Source organism: Polyodon spathula, chromosome 7 (assembly GCF_017654505.1).
Source record: "Polyodon spathula isolate WHYD16114869_AA chromosome 7, ASM1765450v1, whole genome shotgun sequence".
Classification (NCBI taxonomy): Eukaryota; Metazoa; Chordata; class Actinopteri; order Acipenseriformes; family Polyodontidae; genus Polyodon; species Polyodon spathula.
The window spans coordinates 23,487,394-23,501,454 of NC_054540.1; the positions used below are offsets into that span (position 1 = coordinate 23,487,394).

The 14,061-nt window shown below is 34.7% G+C and overlaps 1 protein-coding gene across 1 annotated transcript in view; it reads right to left on the bottom strand.

Moving 5' to 3' along the window:
* Positions 1–14,061, bottom strand: part of LOC121318380 (C2 domain-containing protein 5-like) — a 39,784-nt gene that overhangs the window by 18,037 nt on the left and 7,686 nt on the right. Inside the window, 4 exon segments of the mRNA XM_041254964.1 lie at positions 5,402–5,510; positions 8,290–8,378; positions 10,463–10,660; positions 12,926–13,077. Coding sequence (XP_041110898.1) covers positions 5,402–5,510; positions 8,290–8,378; positions 10,463–10,660; positions 12,926–13,077 — 548 coding nt within the window.

Below are 14,061 nucleotides of genomic sequence, written 5' to 3' on the forward strand. Positions count from 1 at the left end.
TGATGGGGCATACATTATTTTCTTATTTCTATATGGGCTTAATAAACCAGTTTAATTCTTAGCCTGGTGATGGGCAACATAAGTTTGATGTCACAGGTTTCACTTCTAATGACTCCTTAAGTATGAATGTTTATAGCTTATATTAAATATAAATATGAATATAAATATATTAATTATATGAAATTATTTAAATATGTCAACCTGCTTTTCATTACAAAATGTAGCAAGAGCATTAATTTGGTTAAACCCACATATTGCTCTATTTATACCGATAATTACTGTGCAAATATAATAGTGTACCTTTTTCGGGTTCTCCTGGGACAGAAATGAGACTACAACCAAGAGAAGATGAAGGCTCAAGCAGTTTATTATTTACAATAATTACACAAAATAAAATCATAAAGTGGTTGAATGGGAAACCGGGAGTTGGAAATGAAAGTAAATGATTGCAAATTGCTCGTATTTGATTCCTCTGATCCTTTCCCTCTCTATCTCTCCCTACACACACACCTTTCTCTGTCACTCTTGCTTTCTCCGCTCTCCCTTATATGGCCCTGCTCCCACCACCCTCCCCGCCTTCCCCAATAGTACAAAGCCATGGTGTACTTCTTGACAACAACCTCTCCTTTGATGCCCACATCTCCTCCATGGTCAAATCTTCCTTCTACCATCTTCAAAACATCTCCAAAGTCCGTCCCTACCTTTCCCTCCCAGATGCAGAGATACTTTGTCATGCATTTGTCTCCTCTCGACTCGACTACTGCAACTCTCTATATGGTGGTCTCCCGGCACGCACCATAAATCAACTGCAGCTAGTTCAGAATGTTGCTGCCAGGATCTTTACCAGATGTATAAAATGTTCATCCCGTGTCTTGTCCAGCTACACTTGACTACCTGTAAAGTTCAGCATTACTTTAAAATCTCTCCTGCTCACCTACAATGCCCTTCATCACACAGGTCCCCCGACTACCTCATCAACCTGCTGACCCGCTATGTCCCTGCCCGCAAGCTGAGGTCCTCTGACTCCAGCCTGCTTGTTATCCCCAAGCAAAAGTGCACCACATTTGGAGAACGCTCGTTTAACTTCATGGCTCAGATTGATTAAAGATTGATTGATTGATTGGAAGGTGGAGGAGTCTAGTGTAAGGCAGGACTTATGGTAAAAGGCATGTACTATTGGCTTTTGCAGTAGGCCATCACTGTCATATGGCAGGGTTAATATATTTAAAAGATCATGAGAACACTACAGGAAAGTACTATGGAGCTCACTACAGAGGACATAAAATCCACCATTTTTAGCTGAAGCCCACAATTTGAAAAATAATTTCCCCCCATGCAACATTCCACCACCGTCTTTCACGCCAAACCTGCACCCCCAATTCTCCTCCACACATACACACCCTACACTATCCCAGAAGGAAATTAGAACTCCCACTTTGGACATGTTTTTATAATAGAGAGCAGGCGTTCCCAAATGGATGGCACTGCCTGTGGCCCTCATCAAACATTTCTAAGAGTGTTCTATATTTTCTTGGAATGAAAATACTTGGGGCATTAAAAGTAAATTTTCTACTCAATATCAGTATAAGCAGCGCACAATGAAAAACAAAGACACACGTGCAGCCAGGGGGAAGGGATTCGGTGATTACTGTCCCAAATGAAAGCCGACAAAAAGTCAGATGCATAAATCCCACTCAAACAAAAACCAGGTAAGTTCCTTGAAATCTAATAATAATAATAATAATAATAATAATAATAATTAGTCATGGATTTCATTAACATACATACTATAATAATCACGTTAAGCCCCCAAAATAACCTGCTTAATAATATGTACTGCGCGTAATGTGAAAAGCGCTTAACATTGCTAATGTACTGAAATACAAAACAAATGCTTACAAACTTTGTAGATATCAAGCTTAACACTTCATAATACTATCCTAAAATAAATCACACTTTTGTAATTAAACTTCGCAGATAAAAAAAGGGGAAAGTTGTGGTGTTGATTGTGGCACTGGTTTGTAATAAATTAAGACAACTGAAAAAAAAAAACTACATAATTTTCTTTAACTTGAAAACATTTGTATGCATTTAAAAAAAAAAAAAAAAAAAAAGGAATCCCAATAGATGTCACTAAATCACGGGTAAGTAAACCTAATGAATAACTTCATTTTGCACATTAAATGCTTTTCACATTGAGCAGTTCACATTATCGGGTTATTTTTAGGGCTTAATGTTATTATGTTAATGATAACCACGACTTATTTTAGGATAGTACTGGGAAATGTTAAGCCGGATATTGGCAAAGGTTGCAAGCGTTTGGTTTTTATTTAAGCACATTATGCCAAAGTAAGCGTTTTAGGTTGTCCCCAAAAACATACACATAAATGGCTGGTTTCACAGACGCTGATTAGCACTAGTCTTGGACTACCTAATGTTAATTTAGGTAAGATAAACCAAGATTAATGCTAATCTGGGTCTGTGAAACCAACTGATAAAGTATAAACACACACACACAAAAAAAAAAAAAAAAAAAAAAACATACTTCAGAAACCAAAAAAGATGTATGTCTTGGAACTATATTAAAGGTATGCTATATTTATTACATATATTGGTGTTTAATTATAGGTGAATTTTACTGTATGGTCCACCACCCAATGTCCCACCTGTAAAGTAGCCCTCCTTGAACAAAACTTTGCAAACCCCCGATATAGAGGGTAGTCCTTTAAAAATAATTAATTACAAAAACGTTTTCCATAAAGAAAAACGGACATACAATTTTAAATAAAAAGGCTGCTGCAAGTCTTTAGATTAAGCAAAGCACGTCGAATTCCAGGACTCCATCAACCTTCATTGACATATAAGGTCACGTGGTTTTGGACAAAAATGCAACCTTGAGCAACTTTTAACTAACATGTGTTTTTCTAACTTACTTCTCGCTGAAACCTTCTATTTATTGTATTACTAAAGTTAAAAAATAAATAAATAAATAAATAATGTAGTGCAAATGATTAACACCCTTTATGTGGTGACTCGTTTGGAACATGTTTTTCTTAGTTTTTTGTGATGACCTTAAAATACAAATCATTACATACACATTTTACATTAAAAGGTTAATTAATGACTTGACTAACACAACAACATACCCCTGATCTACTGAACCATGTCTTGCCATATAATGTACTAAGTTACAGCAGCTAGTAACATGTCTACTATTTAAAAAAAAAAAAACCCTGTTTTTGTGTTTTCTTTTTTTTTTTTTTTTTACATCCGCCTTGGTGGAATCAGTGCAGGCCCATAACTTGATGTTTGAAGATAAACTCCTAGTAATGAAATTATAAAAAATGTGACATTCTTTTGTAGAAACTTAATAAAGCCCATCACCACCTCAAATAACAACATTGTTATTTTTATATTCCTCACAGTTTTATGTAAAAAAATGCAAGAACTTCACTGAGCTGCCATAATTTCTGTCAGTATGTGCAATACTGAAGGAGTAGTAAAATACCTGCAGAGAAACTATTCCAGTCTAGCAGTTTGTATGATCTTGTGTTACCCATTATTCCGACAAAGGCTGAGTTCAAAACAGCAAATTAGTAGATCAGTTATAGGAGCAGAACAGAGAAAAATAGCACACACTACAAAACGAGCACAACACTAGGCAACAACACTCCACAGGAACTGGAAAGACACAGACAACAGAGTTAATCAGAGGTTTATTAAGAGAAGGCAGAGAGAAAGGAGCATGCAGCGGCTATCTGTGACTGGGCTTTAGCTCAGTATGGCTTATTTGTTTCTTGCAAAGTTGTAACAGATCTGCAGACTGAACTGTTGCACAAAATAACAGTATTCTTGTTTAAGACAAGTTGTTAAAGGAGTCACTCACAGCCCTTTGTAAACACATGCAATAATATTTCCATATTCCTTTAAACATTGCATGCAAGTGTTTAGTTTTATTTTTGCTGGGTACCCAATCAATATGTATATCTTTGTTTTATACAGACATTAAATCTGGAGGGATTTTCCTCAGGGAGGGGACTTCCTCTCCATTCAAATTAATGGGTCTGATTCACTAAATGTTTTCACTTGGTTTTCAAGTTATTTTCATAGATTAGGCATTGATTTTGCCTGAATGGGATTTACTAATACAATGGTTTGTACTTATTCCAATCATTAATATTTACATTAGAAGTTGTAGAAGAAAAATTTGCAAGACAGAAAAAAAAAAAAAAAACTTCACAATCTGTTTCTCATTTTTTCAGGCAAAAAAGTGAATACGTGGGTTAATTTCTTTCAGCAGATGAACACTAGATAAAAATATTTAACTGTACTATTAAACATTATTCTATGTAACTGAACCTAAAGCTGAGTATTATTAGAGAATAGAGATACAGGTTTAATTAAGGATACAAGCTTGCTAATCCAAGACAAAACACCTGCGTTTAAAAGAAACTTTGCAGTAGTCCAGTACCCTGAATAAACATGGATTGCACAGATTAAAAAGAATATGTCAAACAGAACAGTAGCAGTGATGGTGTGTATATACATTTCTGTAAGCATAGCCTGGATGACCTTCTGTTGATGGAGTAGAAAAGAACAGGCAGTCACTTAACACTGCATATTCCTTGTGTGTGAACCAAACATTAACTTGTTTTATTGATTGACAACAGTAATAAACATGCATGGGCATTAGAAACCAGTTTAGTTACCATATTTAGTCAAATAAAATGAACGCACAATTATAAGGGTAATACATGTATATAATTAATGACTTCTTGTATTATATTGTTAAATCAAAATGTACTTAAAGAGCTTCACTTTAATGTAGTGCTGTTTCAAAGGCAGAAATATATTGACCTGTTTTTAGGTTTACATTTACATATATTACATTTCACAAGAAAATGTAATACAAATAAAAAACCAAACGCCTCACTTCTACCTCTTCAATAGCTATTATTCCAGTGTTTAATACGCACTTCATAAATGTGTATGGCAAGTTATTATTTCCAATGTGCATGCTTCTGAAAAACAATCAAATCAGATTGTGAATTAGAAAAAATTACCTAATGTACAAAAGGTATGGTACATTTTAATCAAGCAAACTTAATTTTAATGAATCAGGCCCCAAGTCTGAGTTTTCCTTTGAACAAAACTTTCAATATGTAACAGTGATAAACCCAACACTAGGGATTAGCTAAAAGTAGATATGTTTTTCTTAAGTGTGCTTTAAAGTCAGTTCTTTAACTTAATGACAATTACAATAAAATCCTAGGATTTGAATCTCAGCCAAGTTTAAACTATAACCTGTGTAATGTTTGTCAATTAATGTGTCACATGGACAACAAATAAACCTGCTATCAAACATTCAAAAGGCTGCAATGACAGACTCCAAATGACCTACCAGGGTTGTGGATACGATCCAGAAGCTTCACTGACCGTGCACTGACTACACCACCAACATGGACGAGGAAACCGGGGGGAAAACATGTCAGGGTGAAAAATGGGAATTCCTGGAAGAAAGATTAAGGTGTTACTGTTGTTTACTTTTCCTGCTCACCTTCGCACTAGTTTACTGTAAAGCTACGTCTTAGTCGGTGGTTATCTTGGCGAGAGCCGAGTTCAAATCAGCATGACGTTTTAACATCTACTCTCATGTAAAGGAAATCAATACTTTACTCCAGCAAATAAAACACATGAAAACCAATAATCAGGGATGCCTATTATGATAAATAATAGAACATGTCAGGAAACGAGAGATAACAGGAAAATAAAACTAATGCAAAGAAAATGCTGCTTTTTTTGCATAAATAAGTGAGAGAATTTAGAAAAAGAGATTACCAAAGCAGTGAAGTGCACTGTTAGAATTTCAATTTAGGGCATTCATATTTTGAAAAAAAAAAAAAAAAAAAAAATACTTTTTTTTGGCGATTCCAATAGAATAATTATCAGAGAACTGTTATGCAACAAATAACTTTTTACTTAAACATATTTCTCTTATAAACTGCACCATGGTTCTAAAACTGTCACATCTTAAAAGCACTTCATACTTTGGAAATGAAGAACACTATTGAAAAACAACAACAATAATAACAACGCTGTAATAACAGGAATTTTAGCTCCTACTCCTGACTTTCAACTGTCCTGAACTCTAATTAAAAATCAGTAGACAAAACATGCAACCCGACACAATCAAACAAGAACCCAATCTCTTTTCAATCCATTTCCCATTAGGAGATATTCAGGATTGTGTTAATCTTAAATTGTATACATGCACACAGTTAAAGTTCCTCATGCAAAAACACCTCATATACTGATATAGTCTTCCAGGAGAGATTAAAATAATGATAATTAAGGCAGGCAGATTTTGATTTTAACTCCCACTTCAAAACTAACAAGTCTGTACCCTGTGGTCATTATTGTGTATTCAAAGTATCTATAAATCATAGTTTTGGAAAGGTTTGCCTTCCATTAGGAATGTTTTGAGGTACATTCTCCATTTTACAGATCACTGCAAACACAAACAGCAGTACTGAAACAAAAAAGAATTGTGGTGCAAACAAAACATGTGTTCAGTCAATTCTTGAGTTTTGATTTATTTATTTTTATGACTGAAGTACAGTTAGTTCATGCAACATTGGTATTTCATTAATTAGCTAGATATAGTTAATCAATGTGGCTCCAACACAAGAAAAAAGAAAAACATGTCAATGCTTGCTTTATGAAATATGTTAAATCTGATCAAAATCATTTTACAACCAGAACAAAAAGGGGAAAGTATCTTACAATGTAACCTTACAGTTACATTCAAACCATGCCGAATTGTACTTGACGTGCTCAGAACAATATGAGGCGTGGAAGTTACTGAATCCAAAACAACTGTTCTTTTTTTTATTTGATGTTTTAAGCAAGTTTTAAAAGCAAAACATACAAGTACTTCTACAATACAGAAATAATGTATCCACATTTCTCAAAACATTAACAAAAGATCACAGTTCATACACGGATTATCAAACAGCTTCAAAACAACCTACCTTCAAATTTTTGAATCCTATTTTTCAGAATAATTAAATTATCTGCCTGAATTTTCAAATGTTTATTTTATATTTTATGGTAAAAGGTAACTAGCATCTACTGAACATTTCTGGTAGGGCACTATGGTTCCACTGTCAACTGATACCAGCACTGACACATTCTACTGATATTTATGTTAGGTTTAGGTTTTTCTCCAGTATTGGGTTTTGGTCCTGATCTTTCTCTGGAGTTCAAGTATTTGTACTCCTACAGTGTATGCCAGGCTCTTCCAGAAAGGCGTCACTCATCTCAGACAGAAATAACTGCAAGATTGTATTACATACTGTATATCTATCCCAGTAATCATAAATCCATGTCTAGCTCACTTTTGTTTCATTGACAGTACTGTTGGTGACAGGAATCTGCAGTGAGCTGCCTTTTATCAATGCACAGGCTAATGTTGTTATGTAAAAGGGATATTTCAGTGTACATGTGTTAGCAAGTTTATATTTACTTGGTGTCTGATAGATAAAATAATGTACTGTGTGCTACGTATTCAGGCAAATAATATCTACCTGTTGGGCCACAACATATACTGTAATGAAAGACAGATATTTATAGCAAGCTTAGAAAACATGTCAAGAATACATCTAAGACAGGAAAGAACAGAATTTTTAAATTCTCTATAGAGACATCAATGTTTATAGAGATTTAAACAAACCAAAACCCTTTTCTCCTCTGGACTCTAAAAAAAAGTACATTATTTTGGATCCAACTTTAAAAAGGAAAAAAGCTCAGAATTTAGGAAAAACAAATTCACACAATGTTTTTCAAAACATACCCGCCTCCTGAACATACGAGGCGATCCTCCCTTAGCCACAAAGTAAACAAGAATAAACAGGAATGAAAAGAGAACGTCATTCACTGAAATAAATGTTGGTTTAAAATAATAATAGTAATTCCACAAACTTGTTTCCCCTATTGCCACTGTAGTGTGAATGCAGTGCACGGCTGTTAAATTATGTCATTTCCACCTTTTTCATTTGTTGTAACCGCAAATAGGCTTTCTAGAACAAATGCTAGAATTTGAAACCCTCTATAGATTATATTTAGTAGGAATTCTAAAAAACTATAAATGCAAATGCCTAATATTTCCAATTTACCCAATGTGTTATCTGAAAATTTAAGAGTGCCAAGGACAATTTCACAATTGACCAGGTTACGTGGCTATAATTCTACTGGAATAACGTAGATCTCCTTCACAAATAAAGTCCTCACCCTCTGCTCAAGTGCTGTCTGGGTCTGTTGCCTTAAAAGGGTTTTTAGTGGTCCTCCATCCTTCCCAGCACTCCCACCACTTCCCATTCCTACACAACCAACAATCAAAGATATTGGAAAGAAAAATGTTAAATAGCACAAAAACCCCATAGGACAGCAATTAAAACATGCAGTGATTTAACTAGGCGACAGTGACTGTCCTAACTTTTTTTTTTTTTTTTTTTTTTTAAACAAGCACAGAACAAGCTATGGAGAACACAATGATGAAAGAAAACAATGCCCATTTTCCCACTTGTGTTACTTGCTAACTTATTAGATAAAAAAAATGTACCTCATAAAAAAAAAATACAAGATCCATGTGAACACTGACTAGTTCACCATAAAAGTTTTAACTTTATTTATTTGTCCGATTACACTGAAAAGAAAATTGGCAATTGATTTAAACTATTTGTATGCCTGCTACTTCTTTTTTTGATGCTCTTCCACAAAACTCTTCCCCTTCTCCTGCCCATCCATGAGAATCCTTGGCAGTTCCTAGGTTAATCATAACATCTTTCTCCAAAAATAAGCCAAATTAAATCATTTACATACAACACTTGTGGTATCAATGTGTTAGTATTAGCTGACTCCTGTACATTTGGTACAATATTTCTCTAAATTGTTCTGTTTGCGCTGGCATACCTCTAAGTCGTAGGGCATCTCTGCTGACATCACTTAATAAATATTGTGCCCAATAGCCTGCCTATCCCATACATATTACATGGCTAATTAAATATGAGCAGATATAGAGCTGTGAGTTTGAGGCGTCAGCTAATTTATTCAGCATCGTAACACTCCTAGTTCATGTGGTATGGACTTCAAAAATGACCACTGTGCATTTTATTTATAGTATCACTGTGTTCTCCATGTTCTACGCAAGTACCAAAATCCACCATTCGACACAGCATGTGTGGATATACACCACGTTACTTAACACCAGTTCTGTATTACACATCCCAAGTGTGGCATCTGCTTCAGGGATCTTTATGATGCATGTTGGTGGTATTTAAATGTATTCAATTCAACCTGAAAAGTGTAATTGCTCTGTGCAAATCGTTATTTCACATGTTCTTTTACAGATTAGCAAATTTACACACTTAAACTGCAGAACATCAAAAAAAAACAACAAAAACAAAGAATTAACTGATCTACTGTACTGTACATTTTAGACCACAGAAAAAATATTTACCACCGACTTTGACTAATGTCTTATATTTGTAATGTTACCTGAAATCAATTATAAATTCCTTAGTTATATCTGCACAAATGACTTTTATTTATTTATTTATTTATTTAAAGTACTCGGTTAACAATACTTTTTAAAAACTGGTTTGAATAAAGTTCTGGTTTTCATTCCGTGATTAATTTTGGTTCATAAGATTAAATTAAGATTACTAAAAGCATCACTTCCAATTGTGAACTGTAGTCGAAAGGGTTCTATAAATACTAATATTTTAGCTGTGCACTAAATAAGGAAACCATGTTATTATAACTGTGTCTTTTTACTTAATTTACACAAGTATATCTATACCTGATTAAACTATATACACTGTAAGAAATACAGGTACACAAAACATTCCACAAGCAACTTAAAATTAAAAACAAAAGTAAAAAGACCTGAAACTGACAAGGAAATTAATAATGTATGTATGGTGAACATGGCATGATCTACACTTATGTTACTGTAGGTAGTATAGTTGTTGTATGCATGCATGGTATGCATAAAGAGCATTTTCATTCATAAAATTAATATAAATGGATATAATTAGGTTACTATTGCTATACCTGGTAGACGATTGTTATAATTTATGTACACTTCATAGGATATTGCCAGCACAGCAAATAATTTTGTTTAACCATGCGATTAAAAGTTTTTGTATCTGTATAACAGTCAATACATGATATCCACAAACGTGTAATAACAGTGTATTAGTAAAATAAGTATTTTAGAGGGTGCAAGCCACCAATATATTGTCTTAAATTGTGCAATTAACAAAAAGAAGTTATAGGTTAGAATCATAATCACTATGGTCGAAATGAAATTAAAAGCTAAAGAAAGTGTTTGTTAAACTGGAGAGGTGACTCTTTACTGTATACACAGTATCCAAAGCACGTGTTGATCGATTAGTCCTACCAGAGGCAGCCAGAAGCAAATCCTCACTGAAAGAGACAGTTTTCCTCAGACCAACTGGATTTGCATGGCCAGAGTGAGGAGTAAGACTAGTCCCAGACCCCATGGGAAGTTGAAAAGTGTTTGTAAGATTTAGGAAATCAGAGGAGAGAGTAGGGGAGCTGGGACTCAGGAAAATCCTAGGCCCCTTGGGGGAAGTGGCTGCAGGAGGAAAAGCGGTAGAGAAGAAAGATGAAGAGTCACAAGATAATGGGTATGACAGACAAACTGGAAGGAAAGCATGCTTAAGGCCCAAAACAAGTATTAGTTGGCATCTACAAAAAATGGACAACAAAAAAGAGAGACATGATGCGGTGCTAAACCATTCTTCATGGCAAACAAAAGTTATTATACTATATTGGCTCACTAACAGCTACCATACTCTGTGACAGGGAATACATATAGGTAATTCTCAGAACAATCAAATTTAATTTGACATTCATTCCTCTCATACGGTGACTCATTGAGGGCAAGTGAAAAAAAGTTGTTATGTTGAGTTAGCAAGATTAATTCTTAGGTTTTTGCCATTTCAAACCGTGATATCAAACCGTGATAATGAATCTTGTGATCTAAACATGATGGTTCGAAAATGTCCAGTTCTTTAGATAATTTAATAACCTGTTATTCCCCTGTCCTTACTGAGCCACCATATTCTCATGTTTAGTTATTTTTGTTAAATAATTACTTTTGAACAGGAAATGTATAATTACGGTTAAAAGAAATATATTGTACAGTCAACTCTCATTAATATGAATTTGAAGAGACCAGCAAATACAATTGTCTTAATTTAGTCTAAACCAAACGCATACTGTTAGCTTTTATTGAAGTTACTGTAACACCGAAAGCAAATTTAAATTGCATTACAATGAAAAGTATTATAAATGTGCATGTCATTGAAAATACTGTGCATTTCATTGAAAAAACAGTTGTAAGTGAACTTTTGGAAAGTATACATTGCAAATGAACTGCACTTGAAATTGGCACGTCCCATTCTGATCACAGGCACTTTTAAAGCACAAAAGCAAGGCCTCCTCAACATCAGGGTATTGAGCAAATCAGAAACACCGACAACTTACATCCAGTTTGATGTTCCTATGCCAGCATCCCAGTTTTTCAGAATAGATGATACAGTGTTCACGGGAAAGCATTATCTTTCTTTTTCTTGTACGGTGGTGCATTATCCACTGCTTTCAACACCTCCACTTTTGTCTGCAAGGATAGTGCATGTTTTTTTGCACTTGGAAATAGCACTGATGCGTGAACGATACGGCAACTTGAAAACATTTATGGCAACTCGAAATGCATGATAGGATCAGTAGTCCCAAAACAGCACAAAAATAAAGCACAGAGGTGCTAATGTGGATGCAAGCTATTACATTTCCCAATATCCTTTACACTCAGCTGTTCAAAGTAGGGCCATTTATTTTATTCAAATTTTTCTTTCCTGGTGCTTCAAAATAATTTGCACAAACAGGAAATTAGTGTTAAGTGAATTAGTATTACAGGACAGAATTTAGAATAAGCAACTGCTTGGACCATCTAGAAAACTCGTAACATTACAAGTAATTTTAATCCACGTTCATTTTAGTGAGAATTGACTGTGTATATAATGGCATTATCGGGCAAATGAGAGCCACCTTGTATCTTTGATAAAGAAAAAATAAGTGCCAAGGTGTACAATTATCTGGACTTTCCAGTATCCAATTTTAATACAACTTTACATACAATGGGAATTTAGAGTTTGTTATGCTTCTGTTATTATTTAAACACAAATGAGTGCTAGAATGAATAATGATTTTAAGTTAAATATTTTTTAAACATTGTTTTCTTCCACCTTTAAAAACTCATACAATTTAATTAATTGCGCAAATAAGGTACTGCTAAATAGTTATGGCCACAGTCATCTCTGAAGAGGTCAAGATATGTATAAAGCATATAAGATTAGCCATTGGTCAAAAAGCATTAAAATTAACTAAAAACACATAAGTAACCTAAAATTACACCAAATTAAGGATTTAGATTATTTAAAAAGATGCAACAAATGTGTTTTTAATGTTGAATTTATAATCTACAGTACTAAATTGATGCTTCTAAAAGAAATGAACAGTAAAACATAAAATTCTGTCAAACTTGTTCATATGATGTACAAACAAATAATTGCTATTCGTTTTTGTATATATAATTAATTTATTTTAAGCATTTATCTCAAATTCACTTGTCCAAATTTTCATTATTATAAAATATTTTTTGGCCCACTAATAATTACTACAGGAGCTTGACTAACAAGTTTTTTGGTTCAAAATGGAAGAAAGCAAGTGATTGGTTAGAAATGTGGTATAAAAGTACAACACAAAATAAACATAAAAATAAAAACCCTGACAAAAACAACAAAATAAAAACAACATAAAGTGGGTGGCAGCGCCTTACCAGTTTTAGGTGTCAAACTCAAATCTGTGTCAGAAGAAGAGGACTGTCGACTGTAGGACTTGGAAGGTGAAAAGGAATAGGTTTGGTTTTTCAGTGGGGTGGAGGGTCCTGATGAATGAGTATTAGGGTTGGGATCTTCACTGAAGGGAGCCCTGCCAGAAGAAGGTGGAAACACATTCAGTACCCAAGTGCTAAAGGACACTAGCAATAGTGGAATGACCCAGACTTGGGAAAAGTGGTGAAGCGGAGAGGGGGTGGGTGGAGGGGTGGAGACGGGGGCAACCGATTGCTGTATGTGTGCAGACTGGGGAGGAGGCGGACGAAAGTTGCCGGTTGCCTTCTCAGGGTGCTGGTCAGGGAAAATGGCTGACAGTCAGAAAGATGTGTAACAGAAAGTAAAGCAAGCTTATGGAAAAAAATATAAACATAGGATTTTAGCAAGATATAAATTGCATAACAAAAGAAAAAGTCAAACAAAAATATCTGTGATGCACGATACTGTACGGTGATTTTTTCAGCTCAACACAGTTAGGAACTGAAATGAGTCATGTTTCCTTACTCCAGAAACTAATAACAGCATTTTACAGCTAAAAATGGGAAATAAAAAAATAAATAAGTCGCAGAATGTTTTGATGTAATTGTGTTCCATTGTTTTTTTTTTTTTAGTATATATATATATATATATATATATATATATATATATATATATATATATATATATATATATATAATATTTGGCTTGGGCAATCCTTCATTTTTTTTTCTTTAGCAAACAGTATCAATATGAGCTGCTCTGCTCAGTTTTTGAGGGGAGGGAATGCTTTGGAAGCTGAAGAGTTGGTATTAACACTCCCTGGCTAGTGGGGAGTACAGACGCATGGTACCTGCCTACACTGCCTGCCTGGCTTTAGATTCTGACCCCTGCGCTCATGGCCCGTCTCTCCCCAGCTCCAGAGCCTATGCAGTCTCATACCAGTGTAGATGAGAGTAGGAACAGACACAGAGAAGTTCTGAGTTAGTCGTGAGCCAGAAGCAGTGTGAATTGGACTGTTGTGGGTCGAGCGACATCCATGGCTTGGCGGGTGAACCAGTGGAGACCTGAGACAATTGGCAGCCAAGGGGAAAGAAAGAAAGAA